Source organism: Diceros bicornis, chromosome 29 (genome assembly GCF_020826845.1).
Source record: "Diceros bicornis minor isolate mBicDic1 chromosome 29, mDicBic1.mat.cur, whole genome shotgun sequence".
NCBI lineage: Eukaryota > Metazoa > Chordata > Mammalia > Perissodactyla > Rhinocerotidae > Diceros > Diceros bicornis.
Window position 1 is genome coordinate 39,251,674 of NC_080768.1, and position 22,059 is coordinate 39,273,732.

Consider the following 22,059-nt stretch of genomic DNA (forward strand, 5'->3'; position numbering starts at 1 on the left):
AGGCAATAACAATTGCTAACACTTTTCTAACTCAAGCCTCACAACAACTCCACGAAGTAGGTACTATTAGTGTCCTTATTTGAGAAGTAAGAAAATTGAAGTTTAGAGAAGTTAAGATACTTTCTCAAGGTCACATAGCTGGTAAGTGTTGGAGCAGGATTCAAACCCAGGCAATCTGGGACCAGAGCCCCTAAGCTTATAGGATGCCACATCATTCAGCCATTTTGATTTTGAGTTTTCTCTTTTACTTAGTTCAAAATCAGCCAACTATCTGCCCTTAGCGAGTATGGCAAAGAACAATCCACATCACCTTCAATAAACATTTATCATGGTCCTGTGTAAGGAGGAGCTGCCCCCCCCCGGGCTCCGTTTTGCAAAAGTGAAAACTGAGCCAGACATCACGACCACCATCACCACAGCCTACCATTTTATTAAACACACGCAATGTGCCAGGCACCGAGGCAAATCCTTTCCACACCTCCTCTCACTTAATAACTAATTTTGTGTTTAACTAAAGTTGAACTCCATGCTTTTCTGGATCACAATGACTTGAATCACTTAAACTTAAATAGTAGTATCAAAGTCATTAGAGCCCCAATGCAGTTTGGAGAGAGACCTGCCCAACGCCCTCATTTCCAGATCTGGGAACTGAGATTCTGAAAGGTTAAGTGCTTTGCCCAAGGTCAAGCAGGTGGTGGTCCAGCTGGGGCTGGAAGAGGCCTCCAGAATCCGGGTCCAGAGCTGTCCATAAGGCGCTATACAGCCCATCACCTTTACTTTACCCAATGCACATAAACGAATAGGCATCATGTCTCTTTTTAAATGCATTTACCTAAGGGAGAGTAGTTATTACTGCTCATGATTTATTATCCCTGATAGGCTATTCGATAAATCGTGCCCTTGGAATCACACTTTTTAACATCCCCCTCGAGGCGCATTCCGCGGTCATGCAGGCGGCAGCGGCAGCCGTCCCAGCCCTTTGTGACTGGGTGACCAGCGGCCAGGCGCCCGCAGACTGCTCACGACAGCCAACCAGAGCTCCAAGCCACAGAGCTGCACCAATCGCAGACGACTAAAGTCTGAGACCAAGAACACGGTGAGCCGCGGACAGCGATCAAACAGAGGGGAGGAGCCGATCGCCGACGCCCAATCAGTGGCCGTCAGAGCCCGGTTGTGGGCGGTGCTGGCGCGAGTCCCGCGGGCCGGCCAATCAGCGGGCGAGCGGCGGGCGGCGCGCGCGGGGGGCGGCCGGGGGCGGGGCCTGTCCCCGCGGCGGTACAGTGGGCGCTGGGAAGAGCGAGGCCGGGTGAGGAGGGCTGGCGACCCGGGGTGGGGGTGGGGGCGGTGCGCGCACGCAGCGGCGGGGTGAGGGCTGGCGCGCGGGAGGGTCGGAGCGGGGGGCACGGGGCGGGGAAGGGGCAGGGTCGGAGGAGGCTGCCGGACGGACCCGCCGAGCTGGGGGATGCGGCGGGAAGAGGTGAGGGACCGAGGACCGGGCTGAGGAGGTGGTCCGCTCCAGCCGGAAGGCTGAAGGAGGAGGGGACACTGTTGCCATGGTAACGCACGTGTGCAAAGTCGCGACCCTTTTCACCCCCGGAACGTGCGCACCCCTTAAATCCGCCCCCTGTCCACCCCGGCCCCGAACGGCCTCCATCATCCCTGGCTCGCGGGCGGCTAGGCTGGGATCAGCGCAAAAATAACCCGCTTTGGCAGCCGCCTCTCCTTCTCCGCATCCTAGCCGGCGTCCGCCTTCTCTCCCCGTGCCGTCTCGTCCGCCGGCAGAGGGATTAAGCTCGCCCTGGGGCACTTGGTACAACAGGCCTTTGCGGTTGACCGCCTGCGCCAGTTTGCAGCCAGTTTGCAGCCAGTGAATGGCCACAGCTGGGGCCCAGAGCGGCCGCCTCATTCGGAGGACTGGCACCGTAGAGATGCTGCCGCCTGAGGAACCAGGGGTACCCCAGAGGGATTTTTGTTTTAAGGCATCCAACGCAGAGGCTTATGCATAACAAGTACTTAGAGAATGGGGTCTGACTGAATGAGTAAAGAATTTTAATATATTTTATTTAACCCACTATATCCAAAATCAATATTAAATACAATCAATATCAAATTAATATTATTAATTTAATCAATATTAAATTATTGGTGAGATATATTCTTTTTTTCAAAGCCTTCAAAATCTGGTATCTTGTACTTACAGCATATGTCAGTTGGGACCAGCCCCGTTTCAAGTGCTCAGTGGCCCGATTTGGCTAAGGGCTACCATATGAAACTGCACAACCGTAAACATTTCTTATATATGTGAGTTGTGGCCAAACACACGAAACTCGTCAGTATTCTCTGAAGCCCTCTTGTATTGGAGGAGGCTGAGCAATGAGGCAACAAAAAACGTGAGGCCTGGTTTGTTTTCTCGAGGAGCTTCCAGTCCAGTTGAGAAAGTAGACGTCCAAAAATTAAGTCCAATTGTAAATAGATATAGTTCAAGCAATAGTAAAGATAACTGGGCAGTATATGATTGATTGACAAACGACATGGCTGATAATTATCCTTGGAATTCTAGGGAGGGATATTTCAGGCCCATGCAGTAGAGGGAGACTTGAGTCTAGTCTTGAAAGATGGGGAAGATATTTTGGTTGAATGAACTGACCATAGCTTCTTTTGTGTTTAGGGTTGAAAATTTGCCGAGTCCTAAGGCTTTCAGACTGAAAAAGACTTTCGTCTCTCACTGACAGTCTCCACCATGATTCATAGCCTTTTCTTGATCAACTCCTCTGGAGATATTTTCCTGGAGAAACATTGGAAAAGTGTGGTCAGCCGTTCTGTTTGTGATTACTTTTTTGAGGCACAAGAGAGAGCTACTGAGGCAGAAAATGTACCTCCAGTTATTCCGACCCCTCACCACTATCTCCTAAGTGTTTACCGTCACAAGATCTTTTTTGTGGCTGTGATCCAGACGGAGGTCCCGCCTCTGTTTGTCATTGAGTTCCTTCACCGAGTGGTGGACACATTTCAGGTGCGTGAATGTGAGAGGTTCATACATGTAAATTATGAAGAACTATAAAGTTCTGTTTCCGTTGTATTCAGCTGCAGTTAAGGAACTATATTAAAAATCAAAACTCTGAGATTGCTTACTTCCTCTCCCATCTGATAAGCTTCTTGTTTCTGTTCATTGAATTGGCTGCGTCTAAAATGACAAATTGAAATCTTTTGAACCTGTTGCATGAGAAAGCCACACTACTTGGTATGATTGTGTACAGTCGTTTTAGTTCTGGAGATCGGAATTGTCCTGCTTTTTGTTCACAAATCAGAGGAGTTTGGTTTTATTTTAAATAGTGGACTTGCTGCTAACCATTGTTTTGAGTTGCATTAAAAAGCGATGACGGTGTAAAGATACAATTTTTTTAAACGTAGAAAAATTGCTGCTAACCATTGTTTTGAGTTGCATTAAAAAGCGATGACTGTGTAAAGATACAATTTTTTCAAATGTAGAAAAAGCTAAGTAATGCTTGTTTTTACTCTCCCTGGCAGGAGTAATTTATGAACCCATGCTTCATCTTGGATTTGGGGTGCTTATCCACAGCATATGAGTACTAGTGATGAGCTCTTGTTGCAAAATTAATATTGGAAAATCTTCTGTACCCGTAAGAATTGAAGTGACGGATTTTACAAGATACAGTTTTCAGTTTGAGTTTTTCTTTCAGGAACAGATTTGAAGATCTTGGGAAGAGGGATGTCAGCACAGGACTTTAGGTGCCCAGACTCTGGATTCAGATAGTGGAATCCTCCTCCTAAAGGAATTGCTCAACTTCTAACTGTTGTAGTTATTTGCATAACTCAAATGATAAATGAGAAGCAAGGGCCATTTGGTTTAACTTCTATGTCATGTGAGGTCTGGAATTAGTCCCATAAATACAGAAATTGTGGAATTGGAGAAGAGAATGAGGACCCAGGCATTACGATAAAAGTTAAAAAACAAATCAAAGAGTCCTTTCATATGCATTCACATCTATATCACATGTCTAGAACAGCTTTCATTCCAAGAGAGTTAAAATATATTTAATAATTTTTTCCCACAAATGCTTTCTGGTGGTACACTTCTGGGATTCCAGTTCTCATGTGGCTGGCTAGTTCCTTCACACAGTGAAAACCTAACAGTTATAAACCCAGCTATGTGGAAGAACTTGGAGTTGAAGAACCCAGTAGTTATGATCCTAAACCACTCTAGCTGGGCCTTGGTATGATTTCTACATACAACACTTTACCCCATTCTAAGATCAACAGTCTGATCGGTGAAACTCGACATCTGCTGCATAGCACCATAGCGATATTGTGTAATTTATTACAAGACAGGAAGTAAGAAAAGTTGTTTAATCTCATTGAAACCACAGAGGAATTTGGGAAAAAAGTAAAGTTGCTAGTTTGGAAGTCTGGCACTTCAGAGCTTGTCATTTTTGAAGCATTTGTTAAAAGTAAATGGATACATCCTGATTTTGATGTCTTATCTGGCTGCCTTATTTTTCTCGGGCTTAGAGGTCTCCTTTCCAACTGCTCAGTTCACATTATGCCCGATTTATAAAATCTAGTGAGGTATTTTATTTATTTTTCAAAATAAAATCACTCGAGATGGAAATGTATAACTTTTTTTCCTTAAATCCTCATTTTTTAAGAAGAAATATTTTTGTTTTAGAAACACATTCCTGACTCCTAAGCGCTCTCAGATACTGGAATGGCTCTTATAGTGGACGTTATCTGATGTAATTTATAGCATATTTGGAGTCTGTGTTCAGTTTTTTGTTGTTGTTTTTTGCTGAGGAAGATTTGCCCTGAGCTAACATCTATTGCCAATCTTCCTCTATTTTGTATGTGGGCCGCTGCCACAGCATGGCCACTGAGGAGTGTTGTAGGTCTGCACCTGGGAACCAAATCCAGGCCGCTGAAGTGGAGCACGCCAAACTTAACCATTAGGGCACCGGGGCTGGCCCTGTGTTCAGTTGTGGATGTGATAATTTGAGGAGAATTTTGGAAAACTAGAAATGGCAAGATGACAAAATGATCTAGAAACCGTACCATAGCGTGAACAGTGGAAGGATCAAACAGGGAATTTGGCTCTGAGAAAAAAAATTGAAGTGAAAGCTTGTAGTTGTCTTCAAATGACTGCGGGACTGTTATGTAAACTTGTTCTGTAAGGAGGATCTAGGAAGCAAATTTCAGTTTAGCAAAAGAAAGGACTTTCTAATAATCAGAGCTGTCCGTGAGTTGAGTGGGCTTTCTCAAAAGGAGTACATTTCCCTTCAGTGGATGAATTCAAGCAGGGTTGTATGAAGGTCTCAGAGACCCAGTAAAAGATGTGACTGACATTGCTAGAAGGGTACAACAAATGACCACAAGCATTTCTTTCTAAATCATTTTATCATCATGCATCACATTTTATGTAGTGCTTTATAGTTTACGGAGCACTTTCACACGTATTATTATTTAATCGATCATGATTACTTCTTAAAACATCCCTCTGTGTCCAGTGGTGTTATCCTGATTATACTGTTAAAGAAATCAAGACCCAAATTAGTTAGCATGACTTAATCTAGTAAGTAACAATTAAGATTATAACCCAGGTCTTCTGGTTTGGAATCCAGTGCTTTTTCCACAACCCAGATAATTTGGTATCTGTAAGTGTAGCCTTTGTTAATGAAAGAACAAAGCATTCTTAGAGTCCTACTGTCTTAGAATAGGGATGATTCAAAGACATGTTCTGGTGTGCTAGCTCATCTGCCTTGTTTCATTTCCCTCTCAATTCTTATTTGCTACATGAATGTTAAGGAATAGCACAACAATAAGGGTTAAAAAGGTTTTCAGGTCCAATCTATGTCATATCAGTTATCATCCTTTTGCATAGTTCTTTCAAATTCTTGTTCATAAGCAAATATATATTCAGATTTGTATTCTACATATTTTATCTAGTTGAAGAAACCAACCCAGGGAGGTTAAATGACTTACTGTAGTTTATAAAAGAAGTTAATAATGACACTAGTACTATAAGCCAGTCCGGTGTTCTTTCTACCACACTGGGCTGCCTAAGACAACTACAGTGATGCTTCATTCCCTCCTTATAAAAGAGTGTCCCAGAAACACTGAGTAAACGCATATGGACGGGACTAGATCTTTATTCTTCAGGAACAGTCTTTCACTTACTACAGGTCTCTGAGTGATCAATGTATATATTGTATTTTCTTCAGGATTATTTTGGAGTCTGTTCAGAGCCAGTGATCAAAGACAACGTGGTTGTGGTGTATGAGGTATTAGAAGAGATGCTTGACAATGGGTTTCCATTGGCTACTGAGTCAAACATCCTCAAAGAACTGATAAAGCCTCCCACTATTCTTCGCACAGTTGTCAACACCATAACAGGTATGGAGAAGGGTGAACTCACAGAGGGCTGCCGCTGTCCTGGGTGTGGCTCAGTCCTGTGTCGTGCATTGTCTTGAGTGCTTGTCTCTGGGGATCTCAAATGTCCAGGGCCTTTAATTTTGCTCTTTAAAGTCTTGGAGTATGATTGAAATGTATTTTTGTTATGTAGGAAATATCCTGATTCCAATGACAGAATGCAGTGTTCTCCTTTAAAAATATTTTTTTCCTGATTGCAGAAGAAACATGATTATTATAGAAGCATCAGAAATACAGAAATGCGCAAAGAACATGAAAATAACTCTTAATCCCACCACATTTTTAACATACTGGTGTGTACATTTTTTGTCTTTTCCAGACAGATGGCTAATGGATGGATAGATAGAATTTTTTTAAACAACTCTTGTGTATTATTTAAAACTTACCTTTTATCAATATTTTGTGAACGTTATCCCATTACGATAAATATTCATCTACCTCATTTTTAGTAACTGTACAATTTTCTGCCATATGGAATAGACCCTAAGTTATTTACTCAGTCCCTGTTTATGATGTTTCTGAGTTTTTGTTCTTTTAAATAATAAGGAATTAGCATTCTTGTACTGAGATCTTTGTGCACATCCAGGATGCTTGCTTTGCAGTGCTGAGAATGGAAGTGCTGGATCAGAAGGTTGCACATCTTAAGGACTTGAATGCATTGTGCCAAATTGCTGTCCAAAGAAGTTACACCAATTTATACTTTCATTAGCGATTTCTATGCACCCTAGCCAATCTTATTATTAATTTTTTTAAACTTTGCAATTTGATAGTTTTGTGATATCTTGTTCTTGACACACTCATTTTTTATTACTAAGTTAGTTAAAACCTGTACAAATGTTTATCAACTGTTTTTCCTCTATTGTGAATTATCTTTTTTGCGTCCTTTACCCATTTTTTTTTTTGTTGAAATGTTCTTCTTTTTTCATACTAATTTAAAAGAATTCTTTTCATATAAGGATATTAAACTATCATATATTGGAAATATACATGATCGTTTGTAGGAGTTCTTTATATATTTTGAACACTCTGTTACAGATATTTTCTCACAGTCTGTCGCTTGTCATTTAATATTGTTCATGGTGTTGTTTGTTGAGCCACATTTAAAATGCTCTGATTTAGTCAAATTAATCATTCTGTTTCATTAAGGTTTTACATTTGGTGTCTTGCTTAAGACATAAACAAGAGTTTTCATGGAATTTGACAAAGCTGAATGAAAAAGTACATTTTATAAAGTATAAATATGCAAGAATGTCCAGAATTACAAAGGGATCAGAAGGATTTGCTCTGTCAAATATCAAGACGTAGTAAGTTCAAATGGTGCATGAGACAAAACTCAGAGAATGGATATGCTATAAGAGCTAAGACAGTTTTGAGAATAAATATTTTTTTAAAAAAGCAAGAGAGAAAATATGTCCTATTAGATACAAGATATATCATGAAGTTTTGGTAATTTTAAAAGTATAGCATTGGCCCAGTAATAAACAAATAGATGATTGGGATAAAATAGAAAGTCCAGAAATAGACCCTTGCTTTTATAGGAATTTGGATAGATGTGGTCATATATCAAATCAGTGGACTAGGGGCCAATTGTTAAGTATATTGTATTGGGACAGTCAGCTTTGATAGAGGGGGAAAAAAAATAAGTCGCCCTACTCATTCTATATACATAATAAGTTCCAGCTGGATCAAAGAGTTAAACACAAACTAACTTTATAATTGTTAAAAGAAAACATAAGAGATTGCCTTTTTGATCTCGGAGAAGGGAAGATTGTTTTTAAAAAGTGTATTTTCTTCTAGTTCTTTTTTGGTTTTATTTTTGGATTTAATTCTTTCATCTATTTGGAAAATATCTTGGCATACAGTATAAGGTAAGGCTCTATGTTTATTTCTCCAAAATTGTCAGTCAGTTTTTCTAGCACTATTTATTGAATAATTTATCCTTTTCTCCTGTTTTAAAATGATATTTTTATCTTATACTAAGTCGTTATAGATTCTTGGTCTGTTTTTAGGCTTTTCTGCCTTATTACCACACTGCTTTAATTATTATAGCTTGATGATATGTTTTAATGTACAGTGCCTCTTTTAAGAAAAGAAATTTGTTGAATTTTTCAATGTTCTGGGCTCATTTTAAACCTTAAAAGCTTTGTTAATACCCAAATCATTTATGAATACTATGAAGTCATTTTCCTGAATCTCACTTACATCTAGAAAAAGGTATCTGAGAACCGCTTTTGAAAAGCTGAAATGTTTTATAAACATGCATATATGCATATGTTTAATGTTTCTTTCTTTAGATTAAAACTCTTTCAGACAGGGAAAGATCTAATTTGTATTCTTTTCTTAAGTTTCGTATTGGTATGAGAGAGATTATGTTGATATATGTGTTTTAATACTTAGCATAAATGTACCTAAGAACCTACCTTAAACTAAAATACAGTTTTTACCCATGAAAATTTTATATCAATATGTAGATTACCATCCCTACTGAAAGCCAATACATTATTTAAGCTGCAAGCTATTGTGGAATTTGAGAGACCAAGTTCAGGTTACTTTGAAAACTGAAATATGATATCTGTTTCTCAGGTAACATTTTTAACCTTTATTCTGCTTGAGGAGGCAGACCAGATGGCGACAGGTTTTTAAAATAGACTGGGTTACCCATATAGAAGTTGGGAAAATTCTCATCTTTTTTTAAATTCGTCAATTGAGTGCGTGAATAGTGGGAGCATAGAAATTTCTAGGGAGGTGTTCTATGGTTATTAGATAATTGGTTACATCCGATTATCAAATTGGAATTAAATTGCAGTAGTATTCATTGTTTCAGGAAGCACCAATGTGGGTGACCAGCTTCCCACCGGGCAGCTGTCAGTGGTGCCTTGGCGACGGACTGGAGTGAAATACACCAACAATGAGGCCTATTTTGATGTGATTGAAGAGATTGATGCCATCATTGATAAATCAGGTAGGTGCTTTTAATCTGTACTCAGAATTATGAAAATAGAAAGAGGCCCCTTTCATATAATGCTTGCTAGCATCAGTATTATCCCTCATTCAAGATCATTCATTTTAACTTACAGCCTACTTTGTGTCAGGCACTGTGCTAGATACTGGGAATGAACTTAAATATTATGATGCAGATGACATGATCATATATGTAGAAACCCCTAAAGACTCAACAAAGGGGCCAGCCTGGTGGCATAGTAGTTAAGTTCACGCACTTCGCTTTGGTGGCCCAGGGTTTGCCGGTTTGCATCCCAGGCACAGACTGACACACCACTTGTCAAGCCATGCTGTGGTGGCATCCCATATAAAGTAGAGGAAGATGGGCACAGATGATAGCCCAGGGCCAATCTTCCTCAGCAAAAAGAGGAGGATTGGCAACGGATATTAGCTCAGGGCTAATCTTCGTCACACACACACAAAAAAAGACTCAACAAAAAACTGTTAGAACTAATAAACAAATTCAGTAAAGTTGCAGAATGCAAAGTCAACATACAAAGTCAATGGCATTTCTAAATACAAATAGTGAACTATCTAAAAAGGAAATTAAGAAAACAGTCCCATTTACAATAGCAATAAAAAGAATAAAATACTTAGGAATATACTTAATCAAAAAGTGAAAGACTTGTACATTGAAACTTATAAAAGATTGATTAAAGAAATTAAAGAAGATACAGATAAATGGAAAGGCATCCTGTGTTCATGGACTGAAAGAATTAATATTGTTAAAATGTCCTTAATACCCAAAGTGACCTGTATATTCAACACTATTCCCATCAAAATCCCAGTGACATTCTCTCAGAAATAGAAAAAACAACCCTAAAATTCATATGTAACCACAAAAGACCCCAAATAACCAAAGCAGTCTTGAACAAGAAGAACAAAGCTGGAGACTTCACACTTCCTGATTTTAAAATATATTACAAAACCACAGTAATCAAAACAGTATGGTACTGGCATAAAAACAGACTTATAGACCAATGAAACAGAATAGAGCTCAGAAGTGAATCCACACATTTACAGTCAACTGATCTTCAACAAGATTGGCAAGAACATGCAATAGGGAAAAGATAGTCTCTTCATTAAATGGTGTTGGGATAACTGGATATCCACATGTAGAAGAATAAATTTGAACTCTTATCTCACACCATATGCAAAAATCAACTCAAAATGGATTCAAGACTTAACTTTCAAGACCTGAAACTGTAAAACTGCTAGAAGAAAACATAGGGAAAAAGCTTCTTGACACTGGTCTGGGCAATGATTTTTTCAGTATGACACCAAAAACAAAGGCAACAAAAGCAAAACTAGACAAATGGGATTGCATCAAACTAAAAAACTTCTGCATAATGAGAGTGAAATTTGTATTTCCACCCTACAAACGGGAGGGAATATTTGCAAACAATATATCTGATAAGATGTTAATATCCAAAATATATAAAGAACTCATACAACTCAATAGCAAAAAAACAACCTGATTAAAAAGTGGGCAAAGGACTTGAATAGACATTTTTTAAAAGAAGACATACAAATGGCCAACAGGTATATGATAAGGTACTCAAATCACTAATCAGGGAAATACAAATCAAAACCACAATGAGATATCACCTCACACCAGTTAGAATGGCTATTATCAAGAAGTTAAAAGATGACGTGTTGGCAATGATGTGGAGAACAGGAAACCCTCATATACTGTTGGTGGGAATGTAAATTGGTGCAGCCACTATGGAAAACAGTATGGAAGTTCCTCAAAAAATTAAAAATAGAACTACTTTATGATCTAGCAATGCCACTTCTGGGTATATCCAAAAGAAATGAAATCAGTATCTCAAAGAGATATCTGCACCCCCACATTCATTGCAGCCTTAATCACAACAGCTAAGATACGGAAATAACCTAAATGTCTGTCAACGGATGAATAAAGAAAATTTGACACACACACAGGCATATTATTCAGCCATAAAAAAAGGAAGGAAATCCTGCCATTTGTGACAGTGTGGATGAACTTGGAGGACATTATGCTAAGTGAAATAAGCCAGATACAGAAAATCAAATACTGCATGATCTCACTTACATGTAAGATCTAAAGCAGTCGAACTCATAGAAGCAAAAAGTAGAATGGTGGTTACCTGGGGCCAGGGGGAGGGGAAGTGGGGAGATGTTGGTCACAGGGTACAAAGTTTCAGTTATGCAAGATGAATTTAATGTACAGCACAGTGACTACAGTTAACAATACTGTATTGTATACTTTTTTTCAGCTTTATTAAAGTATAATTGACAAAATTGTAAGATATTTAAATGTACATCTTGGTGATTTGATATATGTATACATTGTGAAAAGATTCCACCCATCAAGTTCAATTAACACATCCATCACCTCACATATGTATTGTATACTTGAAATTTACTAAGAGGGTAGATCTTAAGTGCTCTCACCACACAAAAAAATAATTAATAACTATGTGAGGTGATGGATATGTTAATTAGCTTGATTGTGGTGGTCATTTCACAATTAGCTTGATTATGGTGATCATTTCACAATGTATATCAGAACATCAAGTAGTACACCTTAAATATATATACAATTTTTATTTGTTAATTGTACCTCAATAAAGCTGAAAAAAAGCAATAAAAAATATTATCAGGCAGACCAATGCTTGTCTCACACTTCTACTGGTTTTACAGATTTTATCCTATCGAATAAAAAAGAAAAGTAACAAACTAATTTCTTGTTGATTAGATTTCCTTTGAAAGTAGTTCACTTCCAATTTTGATGGCAGAACTAAAGTTGTAATCTCTAAAATTCAGGGAGCCTCCTTTTCTATGTATTCTGATTTAGGTTAATAGGACTCTAAGTCATGGAGCTTAGACATTTGTAGAAAGTTCTCTTCACATTAGTGAACTCATTCATTCAACACATGCTTACTGAAAACCTGTTGTGCTGTGGCACAGTAGTAGAAAGTGGGCATTTAGTCTAGGGGTATTCCAGCTATGCACAGCCCCCTCCCCATTGAGAATCTTTGCTGACAATAATGTAATAAAAATGACAGTGATGTACTGGGAGGTGTCACCGAGGCGAAGGTGTCGTACATGAGAATCATATGGAGAAAGAAAAGGCCGAGGACCCCTGGAGATAAGCAAGGGAGAAAGAAATGAATCCCTTCACTACAAATGAAAGAAACCAACTATGTATTTGAAGAAGAGGTATAGAGACTCTCAAAGAGGAAAGTAAACCCAGTATTAAGTCATTGAATACCTGTAATACCCCACCCCAAGCAATATAGGAAAATACCAATTCTTTGTTAATAATGAAGAGAGGTATGTCATTTTCAGGGACAGTTGGTCATTATGTGGCATTCCCTTGGCCTGGAGCTGGAGGTCTTCATCTTTCCCATGACAGGCCTTCAGAGATTCTTGTTATGTAATTGTGGGTGGGTGGCAGCTGACTTTTGGTATAATGATGATATTTTCAGCATTTTTTGACTAATAATTTCTCAATTGTGCAGCAAAGGCTTTCCAAAACCTTAATTCTTAATTGTGTTCAGTATACAAAGTTCTGGACCTCGTTATGAGCTGTCTTTCTTGTAGCTGCTGTTGTTGACAGTGATGAGGTTGTACAAATAAAGGAGACAAAAGGAGTGAAAAAAAAACATAGTCTATGGCTGCAGGAAGCTTACCTAAAGTCTAGTGAGGGGAGAGAAAAGTAAAAAGATAGAGCATACGAGAGGTACCCTATCCACCATCCCATCCCGAGCAAAGTGTAAAGAGGGTGATAGTGTTTACGCTTCATCAGTAAAAAGAGTAGAAGTTATTAAGACCTGCATGGATTTGGGAGCAAAGTATGTGCAAACACTTTAAGATGCATAAAATATTGTTGGGAAATAAGTTAGTTCTGTGTGACTGAATTGAGAGGAATAAAAAAAGAAAAGTAAGTGATGAGGCTTTAAAACTAAGTAGGCATAGCAGCTTGCCATATTAGCCCCAAACTGGAAATAACCCAAATGTCCGTCAGTAATAGAAAGGATAAATAAATTCTGATACGGTCATACAAAGGAATATTATACAGTAATGAAAAAGAATGAACTACGGATACACCCAACAACATGAATGAATCTCACAGTATTAAGCAAAAAAGTCAGATGCGTAAGATTATGTACACTTATATGCATTTATATGAAGTTTGAAAACAGTGCAACTTAATCTAAGGTAACGGTAGTCAGAATTTTAGGGACTTGGATTAATCAGGATGGGTAAGAGAAGCGTGCTAGGATGCTGTGAAAGTTCTGCATCTTAATGTGGGTGATATTTGCATAGGTGTGTACATATCTAAAAATTCATTGAGCTGTACATTTAAGATTTTTGCATTTTACTGTAAGTTTTACCTCAATGAAAAAGTTAAAAAAAAACCGCACAACTAGATGGCTAGATCATAAAGAGCCTTGTATGCCATTTAATGTGGGCCATTTGGAGCAATTGAAGAGTTTTAAGTTGGGAAGTAATGTGATCAGATTTGTAGTTTAGACTATCAGTTTGGCTGCAGTGTAGAGACTGACTTGAAGTTGGGTAAGACCAAAGGCAGGGAAAGCAGGAGGCTGTTGCTGAAATCCAGGCACAAAATATAGATGTCTGTAATGGTAGTGAGGATGGAGAGGAATGAACAGATTTAGGAGGCAGAAGTCCTGGAAAAGAGAGGAATTGGAATTGGCTGGACATGGGCACTGAGGAAGCAGAAGCAGTCGAGGGTGCACTGTGTTTCTGGCTTAGGCAACAAGATAGAGGGTATCATCAGGAGGATGTGGAAGATAGGAGGAGCAGACCCGGGAATGAAAATAATGAATTCTCTTTTTGACGTGGAGAGTTTGAAGTGCCTCAGGACATCCGAGTGGAGCTATCCAGTTGGCAGGAGTGAGGCTGAACTGGAGAAAAGATTAGGAAATAATTGGCCACCAGTGAAAATTGAAGCCTTGGGAAGTAGGTGAAGTAGCTTAAGGAGAGTGTGTCCATTGAAGAAAAGTTTAGAACTGTGACATTTAGAGGATGTACAAAGAAAGAGAAACCTGCAGAAGGCACTGAGGAAGAGGAGCTAGAAAAATAGAAAACTAGGAGTGGTTAGGAGAAAGGAGCATTTTGAAGAGGAAGAAGTGGTCAACAATGACAAATGCCACAGAGAGATCCTGTAGGAGCAAGACCGAAAGTGTCCATTCGACTTAGCAGCAAAGCTCATCAGTGACCTTAGGGAGAGTATCAGTTTCTGATACGAAATTTTCTGAACCATTGGTTAAGATAATGATGTTCTATTTGATTCTTGTGCTAGATTGAAAACTCCTTTAGACTAATAACTATCTCATTAATCTTTTATGCCCATTACTTCATCAGAGTGTCTTATACTTGACATGCAGTTGATAAATGTTTGGAAGGATGAACAAATGCATTTGGTAGGTGAATTGGATGGATGGACAGAAAGAAAGAAGGCAGAGACTGAGGGAGGAAGGGAATAAGTTGGGAAGGAAAAGAGAAAGTTAAAGAAGGAAGGAGGGAGGAAATAAGTTAGTTAGGAAGAACAGAGGAGTGTTCAGTAACCGCTTACCTTTTCTATCTTGTTCCTGTCTCAGGTTCCCCTATTACTGCTGAGATCCAGGGGGTGATTGATGCCTGTGTCAAGCTGACTGGAATGCCAGACCTTACGCTTTCCTTCATGGTAAAATCCTCGACCAGAGATTTAGTTCTTCTTGGGATGAGAAATGATATGTTTCTGGACAGACAGACTGGTGGGAGTGGAATGGAACAAGAAGTCATTAAGGACAGCCACAAAGCTTATACCAGGCTTGAATTTTCTATAAGTAACGACAGAATTTGTGTGTGTGTTTTAATAAAAACGGCATCTAGGGGCTGGCCTGGTGGCATAGTGGTTAAATTCATGTGCCGGCTTTGGCGGCCCAGGGTTCACAGGTTCAGATCCTGGGCACGGACCTGCACACCACTTATCAAGCCACGCTGTGGCAGCGTCCCACATGTAAGGTGGAGGAACATGGGCACGGATGTTAGCCCAGGGCCAGTCTTCCTCAGCAAAAAGAAGAGGATTGGCAGCAGATGTTAGCTCAGGGCTAATCTTCCTCACAAAAAAAACAAAAAACAGCATCTAAATGACTTTCCTGAAAGAAATATGGGTGTTTAATTCCTACTTCTTGCTTTTCCTTGCCTGGTAACTGTAGAACCCCAGGTTGTTGGATGATGTCAGCTTCCATCCTTGTGTTCGTTTCAAGCGCTGGGAGTCTGAGCGTATCCTCTCCTTCATCCCTCCTGATGGAAACTTTCGCCTGCTCTCTTACCATGTCAGTGCACAGAAGTAAGTGGCCCTCGTAACTAAGAGTGGAATCTGTGTGTATATATGTGGCAACAGCATCCGTAGTGATTAAGAACTCAGGCTCTAGAGTTCCGAGGTTCAAATTCCAGCTCCTGTGCTTAGTTGGGTAACCTCAGGGGCCTTGCTTAACCTTTCTGTGTCTGTTTTCTTACCTGTAAGTAGAAAATAATAAAAGTACCTTGTTATGAAGATTAAATAAGAGAATCTAAACAGTGCTTAGCACAAAGCGAGTGCTCCTTGTTGGCTGCAGTTTTTGTTATTATTATCTATCTAAACAAGAACATTTGAGTACACCTGTGTTCAATCCCCCAACCCAAAAGAGCATTAAATTATGCCATCAAAAACCATAAAATGCAGTGACTTTTGGTCTCGAACATCTCTTTAATATGGAATCAAAGGGTTTTTAGAAGCCCTTAGTAGAAAGTGTGCAGACTGAAGAGAGCCACGAGACCTCTGAGCCAACAGTACCTTCCTGTGGATTTGGAATAAATAATTTAGGAAAATATCTAAGTGCTTGAGTGCAAGGCTCTGGAATCAGACTGCCTACACCTAAACCCCGTCAGTGCTTATGATATATGACCTTGGGCAGGTTACTAACTTCAGTTACGTATAAGGACACAAGTGCTCATCTATAAAATTGGGGCAATAGTGGTACCTACTTCGTACTAATTGGGAGGATTAAATGAGATAATGGAGATGAAGCATTTAGCATGGTGCTGGCACACAGGAAGTGCTCAACAGATGTTGAGAACTGTTATTACTTTAGTACTCTTCTGTGACTTCTCTATTTCCTCTTCTGTGAAATCATGACAACCTACCCTATCTCATCGGGTTTTTGTAAGGATCAGACAAGGTAAGGTAAAAGCACTCACAAGAAATTACAAAAGGTCCATGAGGTATGAATATTACTCTCCTGAGTACAGAAAATTATTGGTCACATGTCACAAAGTAAGACATAGAAATGTGATGACTCCTAATTTTTGCTTGTAATGCCTCTCTCATAGTAGGCTTAGTATACTCTGATTTTGTTGATATTCAAACAGTCATTAGAAGAGTTAGTTTACTTACTAGACAGCATCTTAGCTTTACAAAAAGAAAAAAATTAAAGATTAAAGATTACTATGTTTTATCTATGCTTAATTTTTAAGATAAGGAGTAAGGAAGTAGGTAAGGGAAGAAAAGCTGCCAAGCGAGCGAAAAGGGAGGAAATGTTGCCATTTTTCCAGTACAGTGATGAAATGGGCTTTTGTCTCTCTTTTCCAGTTTGGTGGCAATTCCAGTGTATGTCAAACATAACATCAGTTTCCGGGACAGTAGCTCACTTGGACGCTTTGAAATAACGGTGGGACCTAAGCAGACCATGGGGAAGACCATAGAGGGAGTGATTGTCACCAGCCAGATGCCCAAAGGGGTCCTGAACATGAGCCTCACTCCATCTCAGGGGACACACACATTTGACCCGGTTACCAAGGTAGGAGAATAAGCAGGTGGGTTTGAATCCCTGGTGTTGGATAGAAATAACTGCAGGAGCTCTCCATGTAGACTTTCTGCCTTGTTTGAAAGGAGAGATTAATCAAAGGGACATTGTGTAATGCTTGAGAAGGTTTATGGTAACAAGTAGGATACTCTACTGAAATACACCGTAGCGGCAGAGTCTAGTGTTGTGAACAGACCCCCTGAGGTGAGATCTCAGCCGCCTCCAATGAGGGCTCCACTCAGCTACTTGTTTTTTTCTTTGAAGATACTGTCTTGGGATGTAGGAAAAATAAATCCCCAAAAGCTACCAAGTTTGAAGGGGACCGTGAGTCTTCAGGCTGGAGCTTCCAAACCCGATGAGAACCCCACAATTAACCTGCAGTTTAAGATCCAGCAGCTGGCCATTTCTGGTAAGTGACCCACAGCTTAGGGGCCGTGAGGAGGACAGAACGGCTTTCCCCAGTAGGGCACAGACATCAGAAAGCCTGCCGGGGGCTCCCTGTTTACAATGGTGGTTTCATTACCTGATATGTGATCTTTAGTCAAATCTTTTCTGGAAAAAGTTTATAATCCTTACTTTGAAGTTGGCTTAAGTGACCTGAATAAAGGTGTCTGAGACAAAAATGAGGAAGAAACAGTATTGAGGACAGAAGTGTTCACACGCGTTGTTGAGTCATCCGAGGGTCGTTAATTTGAGCTTCCCAAGGTTTTCAGTATGGGAATGCTTCTGCATTCTCAGCTGGTAACTGAAAGGAATAACTTCCCCTCCTTTCTCCTGATTTCAGAAGACTTGCACATGTGCTTTTATTATCATTTGGAATCCTTGGGCCTATCTAAGGCAGTTCACCATACTCTACACCCACATTAGGATGATAGTGATAATAATAGTTACCACTTACTGGACATTTACCATGTGACAGGCACTGTTTTAGGCTTTTTTCATTTATTATTTAATCCTTAGAACAACCCTATAAGATAGATGGTAGATGACTTTAGCTTTATATTAAGTTCCTAGTTTTCTTTACCAACAGACCTTGTCTCATTTAAATGATTAGGATTCGTTTAAATTATAAGCTCTTTCATTTTAAAACACTTAATAAACTTTAAAGCTCTATAGAGCATAAAATATTTTTTGCTTAATACAGTGATTATTTATATCATTTATTAATTCACTATTTTTCATTATTCATTCATTTATTTACAATTTATTTCATTATTGATTCATTAATTTTGTTATTATTAATTCATGTATTCAGTCCAATAACTTGAGAAGAACATACAGTGGCTTTATTTTTCCCTCATTTCAGTCTGTGTATAACTTTCTGCCCATTCCACTTCAAGAACAGGTCTTCTAATGGATAGCTTTTTGTTGGAGCAATTTTTTATTCAGTGTATGTACCAAGAGTGAAGAATCTCTCAGCTCCATAGAAGTGATATAAATAAGTGAAAGTATTTTTTGGGTCATTGTTACAGCTGATCACTATCCCACTGATCTGTCTGAGTTGAAATGAATTTAACATTTATGCCACCTGCTTCCTTTGAATAATGCTTATGTCTTATTCTTCCCTCCTTTCAGGACTCAAAGTGAACCGTCTGGATATGTATGGAGAAAAGTACAAACCCTTTAAGGGCATAAAATACATGACCAAAGCTGGAAAGTTCCAAGTTCGAACCTGAAGGGAGAGATTTGCAAAGGGAACAGTCACGAACTCTTTTTCATTTCTGACTTGTCTAAAAGTAAAAACTGTCAGCCTATCTCCTAGGTCAGTCCCCTCCTGGACCCACCCACTCCCTTTTTCCTTAGCCTTCAGTGCCGTGGAAGTAATCAAGGGAGAGCGGGTCTCCAGGGAGAACTGGACAGAACTGACACCCAGTCAGCACCAACTCAGTTCTCAGAGAAGAGATGGCGATGGAGGGTGGAGATTCTTGATGCCATATTGAACTGCTTGTAACGTGGTTACCATAGAAAAAGTCTAGCATTTGTTACTTGCTTGGCTTTAATTATCTAAAGCCAATGAAAGACTTCCTTTTTTTTTTTAAGGTGGAAAGAAACATTAGAAAGAAAGAAAGCTTGAAAGAGAATGACTTAGTCAAGGAAAGGCCAGTTAAGGATCTGCCCAATGAGGGAGGAGAAAGAGGAAACAGTATTATAGACGTGTGAGGACACGTACGGAAGGGAAAGTGGCACGAAAAGCCAGCAAGCTCCATGTGAAGGAGGGTTGGAAAGAATAGGGTTGAGCTCGTTTCTTTCTGATCCCTCTACTTTCCTTTACAAAAAAAAAACAAAACAAAATATACTTCTAGAAATGAACTGGAAACTTCTTAAATTCGAGTCCACTATTGACATGGAAACCCCAGTAGAATCAGATTTTCCCTGAAAGACGGTGATGCTATCTGATCAGGAGTTTTCAGATATAACTGCTGCTTGCTGTTAGCACCCAGTTTGTCATCTCCAGTGAGAAGGTGACCTGCCCTCTTCCTGGTGGTGGTTGCCTGAAATGCCTCTTTCCCTAACCCAAAAGAATTCTACTCACTTTAGTTTACGGAATTCACCAGCCTTTTCCCTGTTAACCTGAGGAGAGTTTCAGAAAAGCCAATCCCCAATCCTCAGGGCAGCCAGCTTTTGTGTGTCCTAGTGTTGGAGTGTCGATGGCCAGCTCATTCCTCGTGAAAGGTCCCACGACTATAGCCCAGTGATTCCTTATTTCCATTGGTCAGTGCTGACTGGTACCAGAGGCTAAGCCTTCCCTGCTGAAATGTTTCCATCAGTAACCCTAAGTGAAAAGAATGCTTCCCATTGAGGGCATGGCTGATCCTTGAAACTGCCCAGTACGGTTATTCCCTCAGAGTCTTTTGTACTCTATAATAGATTTCTTAACAATAGATATCTACCAGTCCATTTTTGTTTTAAGGCAAAAATAAATCCCTTAAATCTTTGAATAAAACTGAAGGAGTACCTTAGGCTTTCCCAATGGGTAATTTTTATTCTAGTTCAATGTGTCTATTACTCATTTAAATATTTATGTATTAAAGACAGGTTTTTTGTTGTTGTTGTTGTTATAGCTTAAGAAGCGGTATTGTGCTCTGCTTCGTGCATGGAGAAAAATGAAGACCTATGCTCTCCAAACCCTACGGTTTTTCTCTCAAGCCCTGTTTCCAAATACTTAAGCAATTTTTTTGCTAGTTTTATCTTCCTGCTTCCTGGACTTGTTCTTGCTGCAGAGTAATGTTGCTTTGTGGATTTTCTCTGGGATAAATTGTGTGTATACAACCAGATGTGTTTTGTATCCATCACTCCAGAGTTTGTCCTGCCTCATTGTGTCCCATATACACAACTGCCAGAGTAGGGGAACATCTCTGCCTGTGGATTCCAGAACAGTTGAAATAACTTCTCCTGAGGGCTCTGAAGGCTTTTAAAGTTTCCTGGGTCAAGGGGAACATACAATCTTGTCTTTGAATATTTTTAGGTTTATAAATCTAGCTGTTTTATTTCCTCCAGGACAGCTCATCCTAATTTCAAGGGAAGAACTTAAGGAGAAATAAAGTCTGTAGGATATGGGACCTGCAGGCCTTAGCATATGAAGTTGATCTCCCCTCTCCTGTGTGGCAGGCCTCTGGAGCACAGTGGAGCATCACTGCCACCACCCAGCCGTGTGTCAGCATAAGTAGTGCAGGGTGTCTCCGTTGAGCTGTCCAGTTCCATGTATGTTTGACGTGTATAGAAGTATCTTCTCCAAGTCTTAATAAAGTTGAGTTTTACCAGTCCTCCATGTCCTATATTTTGTTACTAGGGCTAATGATAATGCTATGGGTATGCCATGCATGCCTCAGTAGAAGCAGTAAGAAATAAATCAATTCAGGGGCCTTTTACTGCTTTTGTACTTTTCAACCAGCAGACCTAAAGCCCTGTGTATAGTTTGATTCTCTAGTCACCTCTGGAAGATAGAGGATGCTGGTATTAATGTCATTTTTAAGGTGGTGAGACCAAAGGTCGGGATCAATCAAATTATTTTTCTCCAGTGTGTAAAGGACAAACCCATTAAAGCTGCTGCCATCTGTTCTCGTGCTTTCTCCATTCTGTTGATCTTCTAGGTTGATTAATTCAGGCATGAAACAGGGCTTCAAGATCCTAGACATCTTAATTGTAGTGGAGAATTCTTGGGAGATAGGACGTTGGGAGTCTCTGTAAAGCTTAGACACTAGTTGTTATCCCATATTTGTACTAATTTCCTTGTGTAAATCCCTTATGGTCGTGAAGAAACTTTAAGAGTTCTTTCTGTTTACTAACCACAAGTGTTTAGTGTTCAGCAATACTCTCTCCTACCCATCATAGTCATTGTTAATACCTCTTTTCCTTGGCCTGGCTGTTTTGGTAGCATTGCGGTGTGACCAAGTCAGTTTTGTAATACTTGTGCTTTCCTCTGTGGCCAGTAGGTGGTGACTCAGGGCCAGCAATGAGGTTAATTTTTTAAATTAGACTTTTAATAGAGGAATTAAATTGGCAACTTTCCCCAAGATCCCAAATACTGGGGATTTAGTGAGTCTTTGGCTTTCGAAGTTCACTGTGGAGCCAGAAGTTTATGACACTCTTTCTAATAACCAGACTTAGGACTGGGGCTCCAGGAGGATAGCAGTATCAACCATCTGAGTCCCACCAGTCTTCACCCACTAAGACTAACTGCACAATTACCTGAGAACTGTGCTTGTTCTTTGGGTCTATTAGCATCTGTTTGTTTTATTAACCAGCTGAGGATAATAAGGAAATTTATTAATTTCCC

General features: G+C 39.7%; 1 protein-coding gene across 2 annotated transcripts; it reads left to right on the top strand.

Moving 5' to 3' along the window:
• Positions 1-2,154: 2,154 nt before the first annotated feature.
• AP3M2 (adaptor related protein complex 3 subunit mu 2) lies at positions 2,155-21,046 on the top strand. Of its 2 annotated transcripts, none has more exons than XM_058525293.1 (8): positions 2,155-3,013; positions 6,234-6,405; positions 9,251-9,403; positions 15,054-15,139; positions 15,654-15,787; positions 17,069-17,276; positions 17,547-17,691; positions 18,858-21,046. In XM_058525293.1, the coding sequence occupies exons 1-8, from the start codon at positions 2,741-2,743 to the stop codon at positions 18,956-18,958; spliced, it is 1,272 nt and encodes a 423-aa protein (XP_058381276.1). In that variant the 5' UTR covers positions 2,155-2,740; the 3' UTR covers positions 18,959-21,046. The 2 variants fall into 2 exon arrangements, with proteins under 2 accessions (XP_058381276.1, XP_058381279.1); XM_058525296.1 differs by having other exon boundaries at positions 2,156-3,013; positions 9,266-9,403.
• Positions 21,047-22,059: the final 1,013 nt, after the last annotated feature.